This window comes from Nematolebias whitei, chromosome 17 (assembly GCF_014905685.2).
Source record: "Nematolebias whitei isolate Nwh7 chromosome 17, NemWhi1, whole genome shotgun sequence".
Lineage (NCBI taxonomy): Eukaryota > Metazoa > Chordata > Actinopteri > Cyprinodontiformes > Rivulidae > Nematolebias > Nematolebias whitei.
In genome coordinates, this window is record NC_056514.1 from 30182928 (window position 1) to 30210011 (window position 27084).

The 27084-nt window shown below is 38.9% G+C and overlaps 1 protein-coding gene across 1 annotated transcript in view; it reads right to left on the reverse strand.

Annotated features, from left to right (window-relative positions):
- Positions 1-3377: 3377 nt before the first annotated feature.
- The window catches only part of LOC119424021 (calcium-activated potassium channel subunit alpha-1), a 123948-nt gene continuing 100241 nt past the window's right edge, over positions 3378-27084 (reverse strand). The window contains exons 21-31 of the mRNA XM_037691478.1: positions 24518-24641; positions 22608-22832; positions 22248-22440; positions 19156-19269; positions 18896-18988; positions 17854-17984; positions 16080-16274; positions 13916-14034; positions 13617-13838; positions 6540-6568; positions 3378-3909 (exon numbers count right to left, since the gene is read on the reverse strand). Of these exons, the coding sequence (XP_037547406.1) occupies positions 3758-3909; positions 6540-6568; positions 13617-13838; positions 13916-14034; positions 16080-16274; positions 17854-17984; positions 18896-18988; positions 19156-19269; positions 22248-22440; positions 22608-22832; positions 24518-24641 (1597 nt within the window). The 3' untranslated portion in view covers positions 3378-3757. The remainder of the gene's footprint in view (positions 3910-6539; positions 6569-13616; positions 13839-13915; positions 14035-16079; positions 16275-17853; positions 17985-18895; positions 18989-19155; positions 19270-22247; positions 22441-22607; positions 22833-24517; positions 24642-27084) is intronic.

The following is a 27084-nucleotide window of genomic DNA, read 5'->3' on the forward strand; positions in this document are numbered from 1 at the left end:
ATATATATATATATATATATATATATATATATATATATATATATATAATATGAATATAATATATATATATATATATATAATATGAATATAATATGAACATATGAATGTTTAAAGGTTCTTAAAAGTAATGCTTTTATTCCATACATAATTTGTAAAAAAAAATGTTTTCACAAAACTAGGAGCATTAGTTTTTTTAAAATGAGAAACTTGTAACTATACGTTTTGTTGAGATGTTTCGTCCTTCATCCAAAGGATTTCTTCAGTCCAAGGAGCCACAACAAACTGTGCCCCATGAGGTGCACACTCCCATAGTGGACCAACCACTTTGCTGGTGATGAAATTGTTTTTTGGGCCCGCCATCTCCTCTTAGGCAGCCATAGTTAAAGTGGTTCAAAACATCAAAGATTATTGAGCATGAACTTTGATGTTTTGAACCACTTTGGCTATGGCTGCCTGAGAGGAATCGACAGGGGAGAGGGCGGGCCCCAGAAACTATCTTATCACAACAACCATTTATGGAATGTGCTGCTTGTGGGACTGAGTTTGATTGTGGCTCCTCGGACTGAATAAGTCCTTCGGATGAAGGCCCAAACATCTCAACAAAGAAACCGTCCAGATGACCTGACTGAACTGGGTTACTTAGTGTCATTTATCTAATTCTTGAAATTACCGGGGTTAAAAAAAAAAATAATAATAATCCAGATATTTATTTACCAGTTAGTAGATCTGTACATTTACTACTACAACCTCCCAAACTTCAGTGAGAATGTTTATTTTCAGAATGCATATCTGGATAAATGCTATAAAGTCATGAGACATATGCCACATTTATTTGAAATGTCATACAGTGAAGCATTTCATAAAAGCTACTTAAAACACCTCCCACATAGCAGAACGATGCAACAACCGGAGCATTTTTAGAGTGATGGCTACGTGTTTGTTTACTAAGAGGAGGTGACACCAGCGCTGGCAGCAGGATCAGGAAACTCAGCGGCCTCTCTGGGAGGTGTTAGACTGTAAATATTATTGGCATGCTGACGGTCTCCCACAATGCCACGGTGTGTAAAATCGTTAACAAGCAACATAATGGGCTTTCTCTTTCCCCAAGGTGTGAATGTGAACGGAGTGTTTTTATCCACCATTATCCAAAGAGGTGTCATTTGATACGTTTGGAAAACAGAAACCGGTTTTAATGGTTTCGTTTTTGAGAGACAGTGTGTTCTGCTTCATATACGAGTCAACTGCACAGAAAACATTTGATGAGACGCGCTGCAGAGCACAATACATCAGCTTTTAATTTGTGAAAATACAAAATGAAATCATGTACAATTTATGTACAAAGCTATTTATACAAGACAATAAACTGTATTTATTATGTGTAATGAAAGGTATTACCTTAAGACCGTCTTTATTTTTGACAAATCGTGCTTAAAAAAAAAAAAAAAACCAGCACAAAATGATAGAAATGAGCCTGCAATGCTGAATGTGTCTCAACACCACAGTTACTGTCAAACGAGAACACACTACAAAGAAATACTTTACAGGAATCTTTACAGATTTACATCGAACGCGATGCTTTTTAAACAGTGAGGGTAAAGGTCAAGTTTTAAGACATTTGGAAATCGTTCACCACAGTTGTGGTTGGAAAGCTAAACTAGAAGCCCCTTTTCGCAGCAGTGGGTCTTCCTCGAGTCCTCCGTTGGCTTCAGCACTGCCTGGCACATTACTGGCACAGAGGGATGGACAGCTTGGCTGTTCTGTGCCAAAAAAACAACAACGTAATAACAGGTTTTCTCCCCCTTTTTTAATAAATAAAAAATAAAAAAACATACAATGTGCAGTGATGCATCATCTGTGGATTTAGAATGTCACGGACTAATGTTTTTCGTCTTTCCATCCCACTTACTAATCCTGAAGTAAAGTGACAACAGTGCCAATATAGCTGTATTCCATTATTTATATAAGACATAATTCATACCAATGACACTCTGCTTCCTGTGCATCCAGACCAAAACACACTGCTTTATAAGCTATACATAGTTTTATGAATACACAAAGAAAATATTTCATTAAGGTGCTGTCTGAACACGGGAAAATTGGTTTTATGATAGAGCCGTTTGTCCTGTATGTACAAAACGCAGCGATTATGGCGTTCAGATTGGTCATGGAGTACATTCAAGTTGCCTCATGCCCTCCAAGACAATCCTGTGTCAGGCAGTGCTTACAGCCAAAGGAGGACTTACAGATGCCCACTTCATGCGATATGTGGCTTTCACGCTTAACTTGCCTACAGACTTTAAAATACTGCAGCACGTAGCAGCTGGCTGTAGCGTTTCATGTGAATTGATAGCTCTTATATCGTGCGAGTTCGTCAACAAAACAGCTCTATCATAAATGACAAAATCTTTGGAGAGAATTTTCTGGGAGTTTTGGTGATTAAAATCCAAAAATAAAAATTAAAAACAGAAGAAGAATTATTTATAAACTTTAAAAGGCAAAGATAAGACAAATGTATATGGATAAGGCTGGAGCCAAATGCCATTTAAATATGGACGCTGGCTGTTTATAAACGGTCACAAATGTTGTGAATTAGCTCGAAATGGCAAAGAAATTACTGAGAGTCAGTCACCAACTATGCCATTCTGATGGGGGGGGGGGGGGGGGGGCTGCAGCTGGACATAAAATACACAAACTGTACAGAATAATTCAACAATACTGAGTGACTTCAGTGTAGTGGATCATGAACAGCTAAAAAGGCGACTTTAATACCGTAATTTCCGGTCTATAAGCCGCTACTTTTTTTACATGCTTTGAACACCACAGCTTATACTGTGAAAAATTTATGGATTTTACTTTATTTATTTATATTTTGATGGGCTAACGAGCTTCATGTCTCTAAAACATTTAGACTCGTCACACCAGGGCGCTCACATAGCTGCCCAGTTACACGTCCCTCTTGGGGAGTGGGTCCTCGTGACTCAGTGAGATTAGCTGTATAAATAAAGGTACAACATAAAAAACTGACAAATGAAAATATGGAACCGGTCACAGGCACAACAAAGTATTTTCAGCCACTCAAAATAAGTATGCATTAATGTGGCACTCCGAGCTTGGTGGGAGAAGGAAGATGAAGATAGCAAACAATGACTTCCTGTTAGGTTACTGTACTTATTATTATTTTTTTTTTACCAGCTGTGTTACAGGCACTGTTAAGGGAAAAAAAAACAACAACTTTACGTACTTATGTAAGTTATTGGTACGCATTTAATTAAAAGTTTGGGGAAAAAAATCTGCGTAAATATCTCATGTTACAATGTGGCTACATAAGTGCAGCCTATATATGTACAAAATTATTTTTCTTTTTAAATTCAGTGGGCGTGGCTTATATTCAGGTGCGCTCAATAGTCCGGAAATTACGGTAGTTTGAAATGTCTAGTAATGAAGGTATTACGCTCTGGTCCTCTTATAGTTTGTTACATAACTCTGAAGTGAATAATAGAGGAAGAGACTGGTCACTTTTACAAACTGATTGTGCAAACTATAGCTGACTGGTGGCAACATTTGACTGATTGTCATGTTTTGAAAAAATAAAATAAAAAAACCTCATATGAATTTGCAGCTGAAGTGGGAAAAAAAGGAGAAAGCAGTTCTTGTTTCGTTTAAAGTGTGATGATTTATGTTTGCAGATGAGATGTCCCGAGTTCCAGGCTGACAGCCTTACACAGCCAGTCCTCTCTGGGAGTCCCGGGTCCAGCTGTCAGCACTCGTCCTCCGCTTCTCTGATGGGCTGAATCAAGCTGCTCGTGGGTTGTTTCTGACCAACTTGGTTGATGGCGAGAGTATTCACAGGATTGATCTGCAGGGTCCTCAGGTGGGTTTTCTCTGGCTCATCTATAAACCATGTCTTTTCTGAGAAACAGCCAAAATCATAGAGACAAAGAAGGAGGGGGGAGACATCAGATGGTTAATGCTACACGAAGGTTGGTTATGATTTCATTCCTGTGCACACATCGTCGGATGGACACTGCACTTTAAAGAAATCTGTTTGAATTGATGGCGTTAAGAAGAATTCTAACCGGTGGACATAAATTAATATTCTAGTTTCACAGCTGAAATGTAAAAAAAAAAGTACTGTGCAAAAGTTTCAAACATTATTAATTTATTTAATACTTTGCTTCCGGAGAGCCAGACTTTCTTGTGGTTTTAATTAAAATTTTCAGGCTTCGGCTGATTTTTCACACATTATCTGTCCAGTCCTTGTATCTGGTCAATATGTTGTTCAGTGTGCGCTTAAAGAATGATAAATGTGGACAAGTGGGGGGCCAAAAATAATAAGAAATTAGGGGGTGGGGGTGGGATAGCAATCCAAGAGATAAAGCTTCATCTACTGTATTTCAGCTGTATTTATCTTTTTTATAAACAAAGTTTATGAAAAACTAGTAACAAGGTGCCTAAAGATCCACTTAAGTTATCTGCCAAGTTGTCTGTTATGCATCAACGAAACATTAATTCATTCCTGGAATTTATACGCTTTCAAACACTCCTCTGAAAAGTCAAGAAGTAAGCTAAATTATTATTTTTTTAAGTGCAGCCAAAGTCCAGAAAAAACACTTTGAAAGATCTTTAAAACGCCTGAAGAAGTGTTGCTTAAGATCACTTCAAGATATTATAAGAAAATCTGGCTCGCTGGGAACAAAATATAAACAGATGAGTGTTGAATGAAGACTTTTCCATAGTTTTGTTGAATAAATCAACAAGTGAAACATGCTGTTTTGCTTCAGTCAGCAGGCATGCACAGCACCAATTAAACATTTTTCTTACTTTAACCTTCCATAACACTAAAGTACTTTGTAGACTTATAGTTTTATGAGGCTTTTGACTTAATGCGTCTTTCTTTAAACAAAGAAGTGATTGGTCTGGTGCTTTATATCACTGATGAACGTCAATAGTTAGGCCTGTCGCGATAAACAATAACTCAGTCGCATGATAAATGAAAATTATCTACCTCATTTTCATTTATCGGCTTTATTGTTTCTTTGCGTCTCTCTTTCTACTGAAGACACTGGATGACAAAAGGCTCAACTCCGGTGCTCTTCACTGAACCCTCCCTTTCTCTTTTCCCTTTAAAATACATTTTAACGATCCAAAATTGCGTTTTTGGATCGTAAAAAGTAGCTAAGCTGAGAAGCTAAGCTACAAGCTAAGCTAACAGGCAGACCTCGGGAATAAATCTCCGTCTTGTCGAAGCTCCAAAATTCACGGTTGAAACCTGTGTCTTCTTCTAAAACGTTTTTCCTCTGCAAAAAGAAGGTGAGAACTTGTTTACTCATTTTTTAATTAACATTTTTGTGTGGAAAAATGCTATGCTAAAGAACTCAAACCACACCGAGCGTCCGCCATTTTAAGAATCAAAGAGAGACAACCCATGTCACGTCAAGGGGACTGTCATTCCCCTATCTGTTACGGAAGCACGATCCCTAGTGTACTTCCGGGTCGCACGGATCGCCGTTGTTTAGGAATAAAAACAGTCTTAATTTATTGAAAAAAGTACGTGCTCTATCGCCACTGATCTTCATGTAGCTAATTTATGCCACTCGTATTTCCGTTACAATTGGTTAAGATGATATGTGATGTATTAGACCTGACCCCCAGCCTGGACTAAATGAGGGAAAAAAACCTGCAAGATACAGAATGAATTATTTCCATGGTGAAACAGCGCCACTCAGTGGCGAAGCTGCATATCATTTTAACCATGACGTAAATTTGTCAATGATTTTGACAGAAATACGAGTGGAGTAAATTAGCAACATGCAAATCACCAGAGATAGAGCACATACTTTTCTAAGTAAATTAAGACAGTTCTTATTCTTAAACGGAATTATACTAGTACATTTTCCTTAATCTAGCATATTCAATGGCAATCTGTGCGACCCGGAAGTATTCCTTTTAGCGCATGCGCAAATGAGCAACACTACGGATCATGCTTCCGTAACAGATCGGGGAATGACAAGGCCTCCCCCCCATTTTCTTAAAGTGACACGCTCCTGGCTCCCTCATCCTTCGGTTCAAACAGTCTTATACTGCCATCCAGTGGTCAAAAAAAGTACTACACACAAAATTAAACCAACAGTTCTTCTTAAATTTGACAATTACTAATTATTGTCAAATTTAAAACAATATTATCATTTATCGCAATATTTTCTGAGACAATTAATCGCCCAGGAAAATTTGTTATCGTGACAGGCCTATCAATAGTCATGCATTCTTTACTTAGAATAAAGGCTGTAGTGGTGCGATGCCTTTACATATGTCAGCAGATAAATATCAAACTTCAAATGATATGGATTAAAGTGAAATAGCATCAAAACATCCAGTTGCAAACAACATTCTGCAGTCAAACCTACAGTGAGATGTGCTGCACAGGTTAGACCCATGCAGTCAAACTTGCTGGGCTTCCATTCAGAAGGCAACATGTCAGCAAGTGCATGACCGTGCTCAGTGCATTATTTAACATCATGCATAATTACTTAATTCCATACCTTGCCCAACTCTATTGATCCTTGTTGCACTTTAGAAAAAGAAAGTAGTACACTACATGTAAGCTAAATGGAAAATGTGACCATTAATTAAAAAAACTGATGCGGAAGAGGAGAAATAAATGCATAATGTCATCTTATTTAAAATGGAGAGTAGGTTAAACAGTAAGTTGGTGTAAAAATCAACAGAAATTAAAGTATTATTAAGCAGCTGCCATGCTTTCATGCCAGTCTTAAAGCAGCTGAAGGGATGATTCCTGATCCCTGTTCAGAATGGACTCTAAATCCCAGAGAAACATGCAGCTAACATATCAAACGTGCCACATATAAACTAAGCATCAGTTTAGTAAATGTTACTTTTTAAACTGTGACATTTAGGCAAATGAGCATTAAGCAGATTGTTAACCATAACAAGCTGGTGGTCTTTCAGCAGCTGGGACATGAGTTTTACTTGTAGTGAACAAAGAGGAAAAGAACATGCTTGTAGTCTGCATACCTCTGCCATTTCTGAATATAAAAAAAACAACAACGAGGTATTTGTAGTGAAGATGAACCAGTCACAAAGACTAGAAGAGCACTGGTCAACAGACGGCAGTCAAAATCTGAACTTCACTTGGAATGTTCTTTGCAATAACTCAACGTAGATTTTTTAAACAAATACTTATGTGATTGGGCCAGCCACTGGTGTAGAGTGGTGTTTAGTTTAAAACATTAAAATTTACTTTGAATATACATTGCTCCCCCCCCCCCCCACACAAAAAAAAAAAAAGTCTCCACCTGGATTTAACTAAGCCAATAGGTACGAGCCTCCAATTGGATAATTACTTCATGGGTGATTATCTTTCAGCTGGCAACAAGTTATTTAACCCCAACTGGTGCAATGAGTTGCTTCTCATTTCTTAAACAACCATGTTGAAAGACACATCGTGTGGTCGTGGAAAAGATGTCGGCCTGTTTGAGAAGGGTCAAATCATTGGTATCAAGCAGAGAAAACATCTAAAGAGATTACAGAAACTACTAGAATTGGGTTAAGAACTGTCCAACGCATTATTAAAAACTGGAAGGATAGTGGGGACCCATCGTCTTCGAGGAAGAAATGTGGCCGGAAAAAAATCCTGAATGATCGTGATCGACGATCACTTAAACGTTTGGTGAAATCAGATAGAAGAAAAACAACAGTAGCACTCTGGGCTATGTTTAGTAATGAAAGTAAGAGCATTTCCACACGCACAATGCAAAGGGAACTCAAGGGATTGGGACTGAACAGCTGTGTAGCCTTAAGAAAACCAGTAATCAGTGAAGCTAACTGGAGAAAAAAAAGGCTTCAATTTGCTAGGGAGCATAAAGATTGGACTCTGGAGCAATGGAAGAAGGTCATGTGATCTGATGAGTCCAGATTGACTCTGTTCCAGAGTGATGGATGCATCAGGGTTAAGGTCTGGACTCTGTGGTGGCCAATCCATGTGTAGAAAATCATGTCTCATGCTTCCAGAACCACTCTTTCACAATACGAGCCCGATGAAGACTGACATTGTCAACTTGGAATATGCCCGAGTCATCAGGGAAGAAAAAAATCCATTGATGGAATAACCTGGTCATTCAGTATATTCAGGTAGTCAGCTGACCTCATTCTTTGAAACATACTGTTGCTGAACCAAGACCTGACCAACTGCAGCAACCCCAGATCATAGCACTGCCCCCATAGGCTTGTACAGTAGGCATTAGGCATGATGGGTGCATCACTTCACCTGCCTCTCTTCTTACCCCATTGAGAATCTTTGGGATTTGTTGGAAAAGGCTTTGCGCAGTGATCCGAATCTGCCATCATCAATGCAAGATCTTGGTAAAAAATTAATGCAACACTGGATGGAAACAGATCTTGTGACATTGCAGAAGCTTATCGAAACAACGCCACAGCGAATGCATGCTGTAATCAAAGCTAAAGGTGGTCCAACGAAATATTAGTGTGTGACCTTTCTTTTTTTTGATGGTGACTTTTTTTTTTTGGCCAGGCAGTGTATGTGGAAAATGTGTCACTTAACTGTACACACCAACTTTAATGATCTTTAGAGTAATACTGTATGTCAAAGTTCATGCTAAATACTCCAGGTAAAAAAATCCAACAAAGTCAGGTCACCTGGACAGTTTCTTTTTTTTTTTTTGTTGAGACGTTTCATCCTTCATCCAAAGGACTTCATCAGTCCGAGGAGCCACAACAAACTCAGTCCCACAAACAGCACACTCATGTAGTGGGCCAACCAGTTTGCTGGTGATAATATGGTTTCTGGGGCCCGCCCTCTCCCTCGTGGACTCCTCTGAGGCAGCCATAGCCAAAGTGGTTCAAAACATCAAAGTTCATGCTCAATAATCCAGGTAAAAAAAATCCAACCATCTTGTCACCAGCAAACTGGTTAGCCCACTACGTGAAGGTGACGTTTCTGGGACTGAGTTTGTTGTGGCTCCTCGGACTGATGAAGTCCTTTGGATGAAGGATGAACTGTCTCAACAACAACAACAAAAAAACTGTCCCGATGATCTGACTTAACTTTGTTGGGTAATACTGTGCATTTCCAGTTTAGTACCGGCACTATAGCGTTTGGGACAGGTTCCACCCTCATGTATAATAACTGGACATTTCATTTGGTCATGGTGCTGTTTTGCAAAACAGTCAGAATAGCATTTGTTCTGAGAGCTACCCTGGATTAATAGGTGCCAAGTACCTCGGCTGACACTAACGCACCTCCTGCGGTAGATTTATGTGAAGTTCTCCACACATTAGAGAGTTCTTTCACTTGACAGCTGCATTTTACGCACATAAATGCTGTATAACAGCCAGTTTCCAGAAGGGATAGTCCATTTGGGTTTGAAATCAGAACGATTAGAGGCTGTTTGTAGAAACGCTCGTCTGATTCAAACTGCTGTGCTGGTTTTTTATTGAACTTGAGTGCCTCATAAACAACTGGCCATAGGCAAACAACGTCATGCGCACTAAATGACATTCAGAACAACTAAGTGTCCTACCAGAGCAAAGACCAGCTCAGATGAGTGAAAACAGAAGCTGAACTGAGACCAAACTCTGAACCTACAGAGCTGATTGGTTTGTCCGTCTTGTGAAAAGCTAATGTTGAATTTGCTTGTATCAATGTCTTTGCTGGATGCCCTTTTAGCTGGAGAACATGGTTTGTTGTTGGTCCGCTTCGCTTTCAATCAATAGCAAGAATGCAGTTCCTCCATTTTTATTTAACAAAATATTTAGCTGCTATGCTTAGTCCAAAATATGAGAATCTATGCTGCATTCCAGTTACCTGTAAGAACTTAGCCGTGTTCAAGTTTCAAGTCAGAAAGCCAGCAATTGTATTTTTGTACTACCAGATGGACCCACTTTTCCTTCAGAACTGTCGTAATACTTTGTGGCATAGAAGCAATGTGTTGGAAAATTACTCACATTTTGCTCCTTATTGACATCACGGCTTCCTGCATTTGATGCATACCTGTTGGATGCACATTTATGATTCTACTCTCCTATTGCACCGCATCACAAAGGTGCTCAATTGGATCAAGATCTAGTGACTGTAGAGACCTGGCAATATATTTCCAACCTCTTATTTTTTCCATTTTGGTGAGCCTGCGTGCGCCTCGGCTTCCTGTGTTTGGCTGACAGGAAGATCACAAACTGTAGTTTAATCCCAGTAAACCCACAGCCTGAAATGCTCCCACCATCCCAACAACCACTCCACGTTCAACGTCTCTTAAATTTCGTTTTCTCCATTCTGATGCTCGGTTTGAATTTCAGCAAGTGTTCACATCTAGATGCATGCAGTTGCTTCCACTTGTGTTAACAAGTAAATGTTCCTAATAAATTGGCCTGTTATTGAACAGTTTAAACCAAATGTTTATATATACTGTATATAAAAAAAAATGTCAACCATATTTTTAAATCTAATATCTGGCATTAAATCGGACTAAACTGCTCCTTATTTGGTCAGTTGGCTTTCACAAAATTATTTCTATTTGCTGAATGACCCAATAATGAAAAAATGATACAAAACATACTTATTCAGGCATTCAGCAAATATAAATAATCAGTTTGGCACACTATTAAACAGTGGGCCAACTTTTTTTCTCTTGGCTTTATATAGATGTTGACTGGTCCTTTATACAATGTGCCATGCAAGAAACAAATGTTAAAATTTTCTGATGAATTAATTTTTAACCTATTTGTTAAACTATAGCTTTCATCAAAGTCAACTTTATTGTTCATTGTGTACTAGGCAGTGTAAAATAATCTTCAGAGCCATCCATCATTTTCTGCTTGTTCCAGAGTTGTGTTACAGGGGCAGCAGCTTGAACGGGATAGGCCCAGACATCACTTTCTACATCCACCTCCTCTGTGAGGACTCTGAGACTTTCCCAGTCCAACCGAGACGTAGTCTCTCCAGGGTCTCCTTCCCTCAGAAATGCTCAGAAACCTTCACTAGGGAGATGTCCAGGGAGCATCCTTACCAGATGCCCGACCCACTTCAACCGGCTCCTCTCGATGTGAAGGAGCAGTGGCTCTCCTTGGTCTCTCCTAAGGAGGAGTCCAGCTACCCTAAAGAGAAAATTCATTTCAACCGCTTGTATCCATGATCTGGTTCTTTTGGTCACTACCCAAAGTTTGTGACCACAGATGAAAGAAGGAATGTAGACCGACCGGTAAACAGAGAGCTTCGCCTTGCAGCTCAGCACCGATCCGTCTGATCTCTCACTCCATTCTTTCCTCACTCGTGAACAAAACCTGAGGTACTTGAACTTCTCCACTTGAGGTAGCACCTCACCCCCCAACCCGAAGAGGGCAATCCACTCTTTTCCAACTGAGGACCATGGTGTCAGATTTGGAGGTGCTGATCCTCATCCCATCCACTTTACTCTGTTACATACCACTCCACTGAGAGCTGAGCAGCACAATGACGCCAACAGGACCACATCATCTGCAAATAGCAGAATCCTGAAGACATGGGACCGGACGTTCTCCGCCCCCTGGCTGCACTGGGAAATTCTGTCTATAAAAGTCATGAACAGAACTGATGACAACATGACCATTTCTAGCAGAGTCTTTGACCTGATATGTTACACATGTCCTGATCATGTTTTTTTTTCCTTCCCCATACTTGCTCCATCGATAAAGGTTTGTTGGCACTAGTTTCTTGTGCGCCTTGCGCTAACGAGTAATTACAGCTTCAGAAAAAGTTCTATATGCAGAAAGTGCTTATTTAAAAAAAAAAATGCAATGGCTCAGTCGCCATGGAGACGTTGTGGGAGGAGAAGACTGATTAGGCCTGTCGCAATGAATAATCACATGATAAATGAAAATTATTGACCTCGTTTTCATTTATTGGCTTTATCGTTTTTTCTTGTGTCTCTTTCTACTGAAGACACTGGATGACAAAAAGCTCAACTCCGGTGCTCTTCACTGACCCCTCCCTTTCTCTTTAAAATCTGTTTTAACCGTCCAAAATGGCGTTTTTGGATTGTTAAAAGCAGCTACGCTGAGAAGCTAAGCTACAAGCTAAGCTAACAGGCCAACCACAGGGGAAAAAAACCCCTCCGTCTTGTCGAGTTCCAAAATTCACAGTTGAAACCCGTGCCTTCGTGTAAAAAGTTGTTTTTCTCTGCAAAAAGAAACTGAGAATTTGTTTACTGATTTTTTAAATTTTTATTAAAAGCTTTGTGTGAAAAATGCTATGCTAGAGCTCAAATCACACCGAGCATCCGCCATTTTGAGAACCGAAGACAGACAGCCCATGTCATGTCAAGGGGCCACCCTCCAATTTTTTTTAGAGAGACAGGCTTCTTGCTCCCTCACTATCCATCCTTCGGTTCAAACAGTCTTATACTGCCATCCGGTGGTCGAAAAAAGGTACTACATTCAAAACAAATTCAACATTTCTTCTTAAATTTGACAATAATTACTAATTGTCAAATTTCAAACAATATTATGAAATTATAAATAATTATAATGTTATTAAGAAATTGCTCTTGGATGACATAAAGCCATAATAGACCATACTGACGTGGGAGCTGAAAATGCCAGGTACTTTAAAACCAAACACTTTGACTTGGAATAATCCTAATAACGAAACCGTTACTTAGTCACTAAACTTAACAAAGTGGAGGGGAAAAAAGATGTAAAAACAAAAAAAATTTAGTTGTGACTTTATTGTAACAGCCTTTGAAAAATGACAACTACTACTTCATGGTGGCAAGTAACAATCAAAAGTAAACCATTTCATTGTAAATAAAAAGGTAATGGGGCTGTGCAGTATTTCACAGAAGATTTTTAAGACATTCATAAGTACTGTACAATTCAAGTACACCTTAAAAAGTAAAATAGACAAAATAGAAAATAGATAAGTTTTAACAAAGCAGACGTTGAAGAGATGGACAGATTCTGTAAGAAGACACGTTTTAACACACAACTGCAGTAAAGCTAAAAAGATACTTGAGTAGACCTTTTAATTGCATAATTAGGACATTATCACCAAAATGTTTTGCAGGAGGTGGCTCTGTATGTGCAGGTAAGGCCACTGTTAGAAGATGAAACGATAGTGGCTAATAATACAAATAAAACGAGCACAGAAGTTAAATAACCATTTAAATGTACTTTATAAAAGTAAGTCTGCATTACCAGGCAGTGTTTTAGTTGAATTGTTCTGCTCTACATGTGCGCTTAAATACATTGTAGAGTTTTGGATGCATTTCCACTGTTAAAAGAAAAATAAAGCACCTAATTGTTAATACTGACTTGAGGAAAATGAAAAGCTCAGTGCATGGAGGTCTCAAAAAATGCAAAAGCCTTGATATTCTCTTACACTGCCCTCGGTAAGGGGCCACTCCTGTTCAACAGAGTAAAACTTTAAATAAGTCATTATTTTCAAAGATGACAAGTGACAAAAACATGCACATCCAGACGAACATACATACATCAACGGCCAGATGTGGTATAATCTGTCTGAACCCTGAAAAACGACACAGGACAAGACTGCTGGCAGGCACAGTTTACTGACACAAACAGGCTGAGAGCTTTAGAGGGGCACATACTTTTGTTTGTCTCGCGAGTCCCTGCTTTTGGTACGATTGGTTCGGTTTGCAGTTGTGATAGAGTGGACGGAGGAGCTTTTTTTGCTCGAAGAATGTGAAGAATGAGATGAGTGTGAAAGGCTGGTCCAAGACTGGCCGGCGTTATGGTCAAACTGCATCAGGCAGAATATCAGGTCAGAGGGCACCAGCTCAAATGCATACGGTGGATTGGTTATGACATACCTGGAAGACAAACGGACCAAATGTGAAGTGTGTAAATATCAGCTTTGAGCATCTTAAGAGTCAGGACCCTTACTCACCGTTTGGTGCACTGGCTTTGTGTGTTTAGATGTGCATCTCGCAATCGATAGATGCCGAAACACAACATGTTGTATGTTTTCAGGGCTTTACAGAACAGGTCACCATAACAACCACCATCCTGCAAAAGACCAGAAGAAAACCATGCCTTTAAAAAGTTACAACTGTTTGGGAATTGCTACATTTTTAGTCCTCCTCCTCCTCTTGTGGCCTGCTGCCCCTTCAGAAGCCAAGCCCTATGACGGAACTTTAAGACCACGCTAAGAAAAATAATTTAAAGCTATAAAATTACAAGAATAAAGTCATACAAGACTTTTTTTCTCACGAGTCGGATCCATGAAGCGACCTGTCAATCAGTTCCGTAGGCGTGTCAGCAAATCCGAAACTGACCAATCCAAAACTAAATGAACTGTAATATTATCTGAACTCCGACACGATAAAAATAAAATGAAGAATGTTTGTTAAACTTTATTGTTATTGACGCTCTTATGCAAAAACGTGTTCCAATACTGCCACCTGATGTTGTGTTTTTGTACGTTGCTTCTGGGATGCATATACGTGACGTCATTACGTCACGACTTTCGTTTTTGTTTCCGTTTGAAAATGGCGCTCAGTGAGAGAAACTGTAATCTGTTAGCACATCATCATCAGATTATAATCAATATCAGGACTTTGAACCTGCTTACAGTAAGGTGGTACGTTCCAGCTCTCTGCAGGTAAGGAGCATTTAGCTTCGGATTGGTCATTTGCTGACACTGACACGCCTACTGGATTGATTGACAGGTCGCGTCATGGATCTGACTTGTGGGAAAAAAAAAATCTCGTGCAACTTTATTCTCATAATTTTATAGCTTTTAATTTTTTTTCTTAGCGAGGCCCTAAAGCTCCGTCGTAAAGTCCAGCCTGCAAACTCAAAATTTATTTATTTTCAAAATTCTGCGTCAAGACTATTAGACAATGTGCAAATTGAGAGTTTGTTCAGATGTTTTATATGCATCTAAGTGTAAATTCATGAATGCCACTAATTCTAAAATTATGAGCAGTTTGCTAGAGACAGGACACGTGCTGGGTGGTTTCTCTTTAGGTAATCTGAAGAATATAAAGTTATTAACATATGCTGTTGCATAAAGCCCTATATGCGCGGGATTAGTTTTACCTAGGGATCACATGCTATTTGTAATAATTACAGAGATTGTCTGTGTTGTTAATCTCATGCAAATCAGCCATGTCAGTAATTTAAGTAAAAATTCCCTACTATATTTTGCTTAACTCCGAGGTCCTATGATAATACTAATCCAATGCGAATAGGCATCTTTGTGATTAGGACAGAAATGGGTGGGATCCAATATATAATTAGGCAGTTTTTGTTTCCTGGGTGCATTTGTATTTGCTTTTGGCAGTGGAGGCTGCATTGAGTGCATAAATAACCTTTTGTGTCCCGGAGCAGCAAAAGCCTATCAACCTGTAACAGTCGCCAAAAAAAAAAAGAAAAGGCTGAAGGAGCAAGCGAATACACAAGCAGATGTTATGCAATATGTAGCATGTTATCATAGCCGGAAGATGTCCATAAATCTCAGGCTTTGGTTATCCCGTGCAAATGCGCCACATAAAAAGCAGACATTGGGGAGTAATTTATTTATTACATGTGGTCCCTAGGTAAAACTAATCCCATGCAAATAGGGCTAAAGAAACCACTGGAAATAAACTGTTAATGTGCGAGTATACAAATCCACACTGATCTCTTGGAAATTACGGTGCATGCAATCTGGCACAGAGACGCAAATCTGATTTTAGCAGCTGTCACAACAATTTTAGCCAATTCTCCAGCTACGTATAACTGCAGACAAGTGCATTCTTCTGCATAGATTTAGATTTTCATCAAACGTAAAATATAATTCACTAGGAGCTACATTTTGTTTACATATCTGTGATGTATTTTTCACAATGACCATGTTGTAAAGATGCATCGTTTTGAAATAACGCAACTGAACGTCACACAGCTACGATGGTCACACACATACGATGGTCACACACATCTGTTTTATGTCTCCGCTTCATAAAACACAGCAAGACTTAAAAGTCTGAATTCTTTCACTGAAGGCAGCTTCCATTATATGAGACGACAAAGGTGGCCTCAGCAGCTGGCTGACAAGACTGCTCACTTACCCCGAGGTCAGCAAAGGGCCCGTCATACAAGGCCAGCTGTGCCACACGACACCTGTCCCTGTTCGCCAGAGTCTGTGGCGTGCTGTAGCCACCACGTAATGCATTTTCCTCGGCCAGTAGCCCCTCAAGCTCTGGCGTTGCCCCGCCTGTTACCAACGTCCGGATCAAGGTGAGGATGTTATCATTGAAGTATGTCTGAAAAAATAGAGTTAAAGGGGATAAATCCTTTAGCAAATGTCACCCAAGTTGAAAATGAGCTTTCTCAACCATTAAATCATCAGTATTTTTACTAGGATATTTTTCCAATCTACTACTTGAAAAGTACCCCTCATTAATATACTGTTTGCTGTAGTCGCAATTCCTTCCAGTTACTGGTTTGAGTTTAACAAGGGGAAATGTCTACCCTTTGGACTGCAGTCCCCCTTCTCCCCATGCTTGTGCTTCAAAGTGACATCTCCCTTGGCTCCTGACAGCACTATTGACTAAGATGATGGATGAGGGCTGTCCACTAGGTAGCATTACCTTTGTCTACACTTGAAGGCAGCTTTGTTCTAACCTCACTCAAACTGAAAAGTAGACAAATGAAGCCATAATGACCGCTACAAGTTCCAGCGTCATCATTTACAATTTTAAGTACCGTATTTTCCACAGTACATGTCGCTCCACCCTATAAGTCGCATCAGTCCATATTCGTCTAATAAAGTGGAAAAATCCATAAATATATCGCTTCGCCATATACGTCGCATGCATCATCGCTGACTCGTCGCGTTTGTTACGGGCCACCGCTGACAACCCGGAAATGTGGGCCAGTGTTGTGCCAAAAATCGATGAGCTGCCAAATGGCGGCTGTGGGAGCGTGCGCGGGAAGACTAACAAGAATTTAACAAGATTAACACTTAAAAACAATTATTTATTTGCTCGAAATTATAGTAAATGTGTGTTTCAGTCTAACTTTTGCTTAATAAATGCACTTTGACGGTCAAATCAGCTGAATTTCAAAAATAGTTTCACTGCCTCGGTGCTCCGTGAACGCGCAAGGAGGAGAAAAAAAGAGGAGGAACATGGCTCGTTTCTCCGAAATTGAACAAGAAAAACACTGAAACAATTGTTTAATTACTCGAAATTATAGCATAGATGTGTCTCAGTCTAACATTTGCTTAATAAATGCACTTTAATGGTCAAATTAGCTGCATTTCGCATGCAGCTGTTTTGACGGTTCCAAGCAACGAGCAGAATGAAGGTGGAGAGAATATGGCAGGCCGATTGTGTCATTGAAGATCGAAGAAGATTCTCAGTCATCCAGGACATGGTAATGTCAAAAAAGTTAAAGAAAAAATAAAAGTTTAATAAATAAAGTCCAGTTGTTTTTGTCTTGAACTTTTCTGAATTTGTCATTATAGCCAAGTTTACCTATTACATGATGTAACATGATGCCATACTGCTACTACTACTACTACTACTACTCTGCTGCCATCAAGTGGCTGAAAGTGGTACTGCTCAATAAAAGTTTCCAGTCAGAATGAATGAAAACAGTCATATCTCAGCCAAAAATTGGTTTATAAATATGGGAAGATGTCCATAAATATGTCGCTTCAGCGGATAAGTTGCAGGGCATGTAAATGATGCAAAAAAGTGTGACCTGTAGGGCAGAAAATACAGTACTTATTTCAGTTGTGGTAGGTACTCCCATGTTTTGAAATCAAAACGTAACATATTTCTGCCTTTATTGTTCTACTGATTTGTTTTGTTGTTAGCTAAAGCATTTCTGACTTACAGCGCTCATTAAAGAGTCCAGCACACTGACTGCGAATGCCGTTCCACAGGCAAACGGCTGAGTGAGGTATAACTCCGTATCTGGGTCGTCGTCGTCGTCTTGGTCCAGGAACTGAACGTTGGAGTCATTAACTGTTGGGAAAAACATATACATTTCATGAATTATTCACGTTCTGCTTGTTTGCTTACAAAAACCTGTTCTTATGGAACGAGTTTGGTTAATAAAAAAAAAGCATGGATCAAGCAAAGTTCTTGAAAAGGAGACAAAATACAGTGGTTGTGCACAACAAGCAAAAAGCTGCAGATATGGACTGTACTGGGAATATGCACTAAATGTATTTGCTACAAATTTGAACAAATTCTCATTTAAGTGATGCCGTGTTTGGTATTTGCATTCAACAAACTTGCCTTTGCACATTCCATATCCAGACTATGCATGCACACGCATGACACCATGCATATTGTCAAACTTCCACAGCCCTCCTAAGGTCAGAATCAGTATAACCAATATGCCTTTGTTTGCCTTGTAAATCCAAGACAGAACTTCCAATTACTTGTACTTGCATGTCGGGTCAAATGACAGTAACTCATTGCCTCAGAAACCTTCTTTAAAGATGTCTTTGAGCACAAAAACACATGCAGTAGCTGGAAGAGGGCAATGATGTAAAATGTAGTTGGAGAACTGCTCCTTCTGTGAGGACAGAAATAAATGCCACTCATATCGACAGAGCCGAGATGAAAGGATGGCACGGGCCAGAGAATGTGATCCGACAGAAGATGCTACAAAAACAGCCACAAGGACTTCTGAGGGTTCAAAGGCCTTGTAATTCTTGGAAAAATAAAAGGGAACATTTTTGCTTTGAAATAAAAGGGAGCCAAAACAAGACAAGCAATTTCAACCAGAACCAAGGGTAGAAAATGTGCTCAAAGTGATGCCATGGGAATGAACCGAGCCTCTTGTGCAACGAGAAAAATCAAAAGAAAGCTGATATGGAGGCAGCGGCAGTTACAACACTGCAGCACGGGACACAGGCAGTTCTTACCCAGCTCGGTTATCATTTGTATGCTGGTCCCACTGCTTTTATCCTGACTGAATGAAATCGCAGGCACTTTTTTGCCTTGCTTTGCTAACGGTGCTAGACAAGTGTTGAGGAGAAACGGTTACTGGAACATGTCAACAAAAAGGCAAAACACACAGAAAAGCTCCACTTTTAGTTCGGTTAGCTTCTACCACTACAGACATTGAATGTTCTCATTACAAAAACACAAATCGTTTCATACAAATGTACAGCAGCAGCCATACCTAGTTCTGTTATGATGGGAATGTTTGCTCCAGTTGTGACGGAGGTCTGCCTTACTAATCCATGGACTGGGCTGTTCTCAGGAGAAGACCTATCCATCCCCGGTGGTGTGAAACCTTGATGGAGACACAAATAGCATGTTAATGCAATATTCAACACTTGAGAGGATCCAATCAGGCATATCAGAAGAAATAATGCACTGGGGCTATTTCATCTTTTCCCAGCTACTGGTAGACTTGCTTAGTTCAATGTTGTCGTCTTATAAAAGACCAATATTAGTTCATATATAATGGATGTGACACACGGCTCATTTTGTTTCTCTTCGACCGTGTGTGCATGGAGATGGAAACCTTTTACACGCATGCAGAAGAGAAAAAGACGTGTACCCCGCGCAGCCACGAAAGAGAAAATAAATGATGCAAGATTGAATTCAAATTGACGTGACATTTCTTGCTTTCCTCAGACTGACAAGTAAGCACATTAAATCAGTGATGTATGTATTATACATGTGCCATGTTTTGACATCCATCACTTACTGCTGACTAAGGCAAATGTGAGGTCATACATGTATTAGAAGAATAATGAAATTGGCAGTATTTTTTCAGCTTTATTTGGGCCAAAAGGTTTCTAAAAGCATTTTTTTAATGCTAACGGGCCACGATGAGCACCATCCGATGCGTCAGCTGTCATTTAGAAAGCTCCAACATACAATATTAATAAGCTAAATTGATATTTTGTACAAAGTACAACCACAATTCTAAAAGTTGGGACATTTGTAAATCATTGCATTAAATTTTTAATTATGGTTTACATGAATCTCATTAACCCATGTTTTATTTTGCAGTGAACTGTAATTTTGAATTTTACGGCAGAAAAATCAAAAAAAAAAAAAAAGAAGAAAGGAGCAGCAAAAGGCTATAAATGTATGTGGAGCATTTTGCAACAAATTTCCATATTTTTCAGACTATAAGGCACACTTTAAATCCTTTAATTTTCTCAAAAATCAACAGAGAGCCATATGTATTAATTCTGGTTGTGCTTACTGACCTCGATGTGGTACACGCCGCTCGAAAATCTGTCAGAATGTTTTAGTTTTGCTTAATGCGACTTATAATCCGGTGCGCCTTATAATCTGAAAAATACGGTAGGTTCATTGGAGCAGGTCAGAATGAAGAACGAAATAAAAAGGGCATTTTTGAGACGGATTGTGTCACAATTAAAGATGGGCAGAAGTTCAGCAGTCTGTAAAAAACTGTCCAAAAATAATGGAAGGAAAATTAGGCAGGTGGAATATTCTGTTTCAGGAGATTGGAGAAATTGCAGAATTGATGCTGAACAGTTTTTGTTTCAGCTGCTCCTTCAGAAGTCTCCACAGCATGCAAACTTCCCACGAAAGATTGGACTATTGTTTTACACCACACGCACTTCCTCATGTCCAAAATGCTGCAGCTCTGCTACTAACAGGAACTCATATGTTTGAGCACATTTCACCAGTTTTGTCCTCCCTTCACTGGCTCCCTGTGCATGTCGGAATTTATTTTAAAAATCTCCTGTTGATATTTTAAGTGCATTCATGGCCTTGCACCCTCATACTTCTCTGACCTACTTCAACCTTATGTTCTTGGGCAGTGAGATCATCTGATCAGCTGCTTTTGGTTGTACCAAAAACCAGACTGAAGCTCAGAGGAGATCTGGCTTTTTCAGGCATTGTCCCTAAACTCTGGAACAACCTGCCCCTCAACATTAGACAGGCCACTTCACTTCCTGCTTTTAAATCTCTCTTTAAAACACACCTGTGTTCACTAATGTTTAACACAGTGTGATTTGATTTAATATTTCATTGTTTTTGTGATTTATTTTTGATGCTTTTAATTACATCTTGTTCTTTTTATTGACTGCCTCACTTTGGTAACAGCTGCTGTTTCAAATGTGCTTTATAAATAAATTTGACTTGACGCAAACTGGCTCAAACCTACAGCCTCAAGATTACAAGAGTGTGGCTGGAACAATACATACTCCCAACCAAGCAATGTGCTTTTATAAGACGATGCAGAAATAAACTGCATACTGTATTCATTTATTCATTAACACAGCATGACTACCAGTATATACTGTACTTTTTGCATACATTAGCATGAACACTACCATTTTCAGCCGCTAGAGGGCCCTCGAGTAATATGGCAAGCCAAGTGTCTCATTAATATGTAAACGTGGCTATTAGTGAGACACTTGGCTTGCCATACACAGCCACCTTCATCTCGCTCTGGAACTCCTAGAGCAAACGTCAAATCGGCTTCATTTCACCGCGCCGCCCAGGTGAAATGCAGCTGATTTGACCAATAAAGTGCATTTATTAAGGAAAAGTTCAACTGAGACACACCTTTGATATAAGTTCGAGTAAACAAATTACTGACGCATAATAGAAGCGACTTATACGGCAGAAAGTATTGTAGTAGAAGAATCCAGGTTTACCATTAAATAATTTGGCATAGATGATCGAGCACTGTTAAACAGCTAGAAACCTACAAACAAAATGGACAGCATTCCCCACCATAACTTTCCATAACTGATCTATTCAGTTCTTAAACTTTTACTTACTGTTGTTCAAAGAGACGGTGCTTCACGGTGGCAAACACGCCCCTGTCCCGTCTTTTTTTGAGATGTGTTGCAGCCATCAAATTCAATATTTGTTTTTCTTCAAAAGAAATGGTATCGCTTCTTAGTTTAAATATTTGGCATGTTTACTATATTGCACTGCGAATAAAGCATTTATTTACGAGATAAATTATTCTATTCTGTTTGACATTTTACATGACATCCCAATTTTTTTGGGGGGAATCGAGGTAAGTCCAGTTACTAAAACAAGAAAACCTGTAAATGTCAGGCAAGGTTTTGTGCCAGAGTTCTGTGTATTCCCACCAATGAGGTTTGGAAAGTAACCAGTTGTTACAGTAACCTGAGGAATAGTCAAAAGGGTTTACCGTCATCTGCAGCAACAACAGGTCAGCCGTGCAGCGCGCAGTGAGAAATATTTTCTGTACCAAGGCCTTGTCCCTCCAAGGCGGTGCAATGAACGATGATATGGTGCTCTTACCTTGAGAATTGGCCTGCAAGACCCCAATGCTGTCGTCAAACTGCATGGATTTGATGTTGAGCGATGCCAAGATGCACTCTTTGTCCTGCAGCGATGCATCGTCAATATTGTTCTGATTGGCTGACAGGATGACACACATGTCGCAGAGGTTTATGTTGACAGCCCTCAGATCTGCTCTGCTCAGCGGCGTACCCTTTGTGAAGAAGAGGAAGGAAGAGTTCATCTCACCTACTGTATGTCACACAAGACATTTAAGATTTCTCAATAGAGTTTTGTAAACGCTAGAAACTTTGGCAAAAGTTGGCTACAATGGATAATTTAGCAAAGTATGCAAATTAGTAGGTGAAATGTTTTACTCACAGGTAGGATGGATACTTTTGGGAAATTGTGTAGAGTTTCCCACTCTCTCTTCAGATACTCGAGGGAACCGACAAACACGATGTGTTTCAGCTCGTGGTAGTGGAAGTTGCTCGCTCTCAGAGGCATTACAAAGTTACGGAGACCGATCAGTGCCGATTTTACATCTCCAAATATGCACACGACCACATGTCCGCTCAGAACAGTCATGGCTGCTTCACTTCGGGTCTGAAAGGTAAAGAATAGTATGACAAAAATGGTATTCGTGGCAGGAGTTTTGCAGAAACGGGCTTTCTACCAAATGCTTTCTTTGTTCCATGCATGTAGAACACATGCAGTTCATGATGGCAACAGTACATGAAGGTAAAACTATAACAATATTTTAAGTAATAGTTAATATGGGTTTAGAGCAAATAATTCAACATCAATGGTTCTCATGGAACTAATAGAAGAGATAACAACTGCTGTTGATCAAAAACAGTATTGTGTTAGTGTTTTTGTTGATTTAAAAAAGGCCTTCGACACTACTGACCACACCATTCTCCTCGAAAAACTGAATAAATATGGCAGAGGGTTAGCACTACAGTGGGTGTCCAGTTATTTGAATAATAGGAGACAGTTTGTACAGGTAAACAATGTAAGATCTGAATTTTGTGTTAATGGATGCGGAGTTCCTCAGGGCTCTGTGTTGGGACCAAAGGTGTTTATTTTGTATGTGAATGATCTGGTGTCAGGGCTTTTGAAGTGTGTTTTATTTGCAGATGATACCACTTTTTTTTTTGTTTGGGTGAAGATATTGAACGAACGTTAGAAATGATTCAGGCAGAATTCGTAAAAATACAAACTTGGTTCCAATTTAATAAGTTATAATTAAATTTGGAAAAAACAAAACCACATGATATTTAGTAATAGAAAGAAAACGATTCAAGTCCCATTTAAAATTGACAGAATTGAAATTCATCGTTAATGAAATAAAATTTTGGGGCGTCGTTAATGATGAGAAGCTGACATGGAAACCTCATGTAAATTACTTAATAAAAATAGCCAAATCAATTGCATTACTGTATAACGTTAAATAGTTTTTGAATGACAAAGCTTTGTATATATTGTATAATGTAATAATTGTTCCATAATGTATTGAAGTTTCAGGAAAAGCATGCAAAACAATTACAACCCCTATTTTTATTTTACAAAAGAGCTATAAGAATTATTAGTATAAAGTGCTATGATCACCCAGCAAATATATTATTTCATCACTTGAAATTAAAATTTTATGATTTGGTTGAATATAGTATTTTGCAAGTCATGTATAAAGCTCATAAAAATATTACCCCCAAATATTAAATTAAATTTGATTTTAAAAGAGTCATTGTAACCTTAAGGGAATGGAAATGTTTGTAAAACCTCCATTTTGAACTGGTCTGAAGGAGCTGCGTTGTAATTCAGGGAATAGGATTATGGAATTGTCTTAATATCACCATAACAATTTCTAAAACAATTTATATATTTAAAAAGATGACTGAGTTAAAATTGTTGGGGAAGTATAGTGCCATGTGAAGAATGCCTAATGTTTTAGTTTTCATTTTGGAGATGTTGTCTGTGTAGTTATTTATTTATTTTTTAAATAAAGGGCAGATATAAGAAATGTTTTCTTCTTTCTTCACTCTTCATTCATTTTTTTAAAACTTTTTTATGCATTTGTTTTGTTTCTTTTAAATGAATGAATAGAAAAATATATGCATTAGTTCAAAAAGTGTTCAATGTACTGCAGAGCAAACGACATGCCAAACACCTCATTACGGTGTGTTTAAGTGCCCTGTCAACCTTTGGTGCTTTGTGACAAGACACATCTGTCACTGGAGAGTGGAGTGCCAAGGACAAATGAAGTGTTCGAGCGAAGAGGCAGGACCTACCAGAATGACCTTCTCGATGTCTTTGGACGGGCACCAGTGAAACATCCCTGTTGAGTCATATTTCTTTACGTTCTCGTCCATGCTCTCAATCTGCTCGCTGCTTGGGATGAGGAGCGGGTCGTGTCTAATTGAACCAAAAGGCGAGCGAAAGAAAATACCAGAATATCACACATTAGCTGTAATCAATAAAAAAAAAATAAAAATGGAATTTCAGTTCTTGAAACAAATTGCTTGCATTATTTCTTCCTCAGTGTTCATTGCTTGTCAAAGGGCATCGGTGGAAATGTCAACCAAAACTACCACGTCATCAGCAGCAGCAGCATCAGCAGCAGCATTAGCAGCAGCAGCAGCAAGCAGGCAGAAGGAGACAACAAACTGTGTTGACTGGCATGAGCAAGGAGATGCAATTACGCCCCCTTACTGCATACAGTTTCTGATGGGAGTGTGCTGCAGGCTAAAAGCTTTAACAGACCACACTTTAAATATTTCAGCAATTTGCCCGACTGTATTTGCTTTCCAAAGTGAGGGGTATTAATGTTTAAGCAGACCATCAGAACAATCTAAAGTAATTCCACTGAGCGCAGCGTTGAGGTCCCGTCCACCTGACACCGATCTTTAGAGAGATCTGTCATCAGGAGCATCTGTGGTCAGACCACACGTGTTCAGGTCAGAGTGAAAAGAACGTGTCACTTTTATTCAAATGTACTAGACGTGACCTGATCCTTCTAGAACAGGGCTATTCAACAAAACTGCTCGGGTGGGCACAGTTTCTGAAAGCCAACAGCTCGGGGGCCGGACGTCCAGTGATTGAAATCATTATCTAAATAAATTAAAGTTAATTATCGGTTACCTTTTTAAATTGTTTATTTTATTGCACTGAGTCATAAATGCAAAGAAACGGAACCAAAAACCCAAACCCAGAACCTATGTATATATATTTTATTTTACAAAGTGTGCCAGATTGAAGTCACCAGCAGGCCAGAAATGGCCAGCGGGCCGCCAGTTGAATATCCCAAAGTTTAATTTGTAATAATAATAATAATAATAATAAAAATACATTCAAAACTTATTGTAGTGCCATGATTTATTTTTTTTGTCAAGATTTGTATGATGGACAAAAAAAAAAAAAGACGTATAAGAAAATTATAAAATGTATAATTTAAATTTAAATATCTATATATATATATATATATATATATATATATATATATATATATATTTAAATATATATTTAGTTACTGCCTCATTATACAACCCACCAGTCCTTTATTGCTTAAAGTTGGCATGAAAATGCAGAAAAACAAGTCAATTTTCAACAAAAGCACAATCTTTGCAGGTGTCAGCAGTAAATACAGAGCCCGAGTCCTGCTGCACTATACACAATTAAATATGTAATCCTATGAAAAATAAAATACAATCAGACAGCAGCCTTCTGTCCCCGTCACAAACCTTTAAAATTCTCCAAATCATCTCCCCATAAACAAAGCCTATCTTTATGTGAGTACTCTAAAAAAATAAAATTAAAACGCCACCTAAAATAACATGTTAAGTATGCATGAAAGTGTCAGCTGAAACTTCCATCCCTCAGGCGGCGACAGACTGAATCCAAAAACTCCCTCCTTTAGGCTCATGTGGCTCCAGGCAAGGCCTGGATGTCCTTTCTAGAACAGGCTGAGCTGAGGAAGGAAATGTCTTTTCTGCCACTTTCTAACCTCTCAGTGGACGTGGTTTTAATTCATCAAGGTTCTGTGCACACAATACTTTTTATGCAGTAGAGAATGAGACATTTTGCAATTAAAAAAATAACGTTTCAATAAAAATCTACAAGATCCTTTTTTATTTTTAAGAACATACTTTGTAGCTCTGGTATTTTTCACAATGTCCAGCTCCGACTGACTCAGACTTCATATTGGTTTTAAAGAGATTGGAGCTAATTATCTGTTAATTTGTTAGTTTTACTATAATTACAACAAATTCTAAACTATTATTTTATTTATTTAACCAGGCAAATCCCATTGAGATCACAGATCTCTCTTGCAAGGGAAGCCTGGGCAAGAAGGCAGTCTAATGTATGTTTCTGTACTGAGGGAGGAAACCGGAGTACCCGGAGAAAACCCACGCAAGCACGAGAAGAACATGCAAACTCCGCACAGAAAGACCCCAGGTCCAACCGGGAAATAAACCCATGACCTTCTTGCTGTGAGGCAACAGTGCAACCACTGATCCATCGTGCTAATAACTATCCAAATTCATTAGAATTAGAACCTTCTCAGTTGGTGGTTTTCAAGTACCAATACCAGCCTCAAATACTCTTAAAAACACACCGATACTTTGGACCAACACCACTTTTATGCTTGGTGACATCATTTCCTCTTCCACTTCACAAGTAACCAAGAGCAAAAATAAATGTACTGTATGTACTTTAGAGATATTTAAAAAATAAAGACACAGTTTGCTGTGTTTGTTACTTAAACTGAAGTACTTGTACTCAGTCTGAACCCCCCTCCCCCCCTCACATACTTGTGAAGTGAAACAAAAAAAAAAAAAAAAAACAAAAACCCCAACCA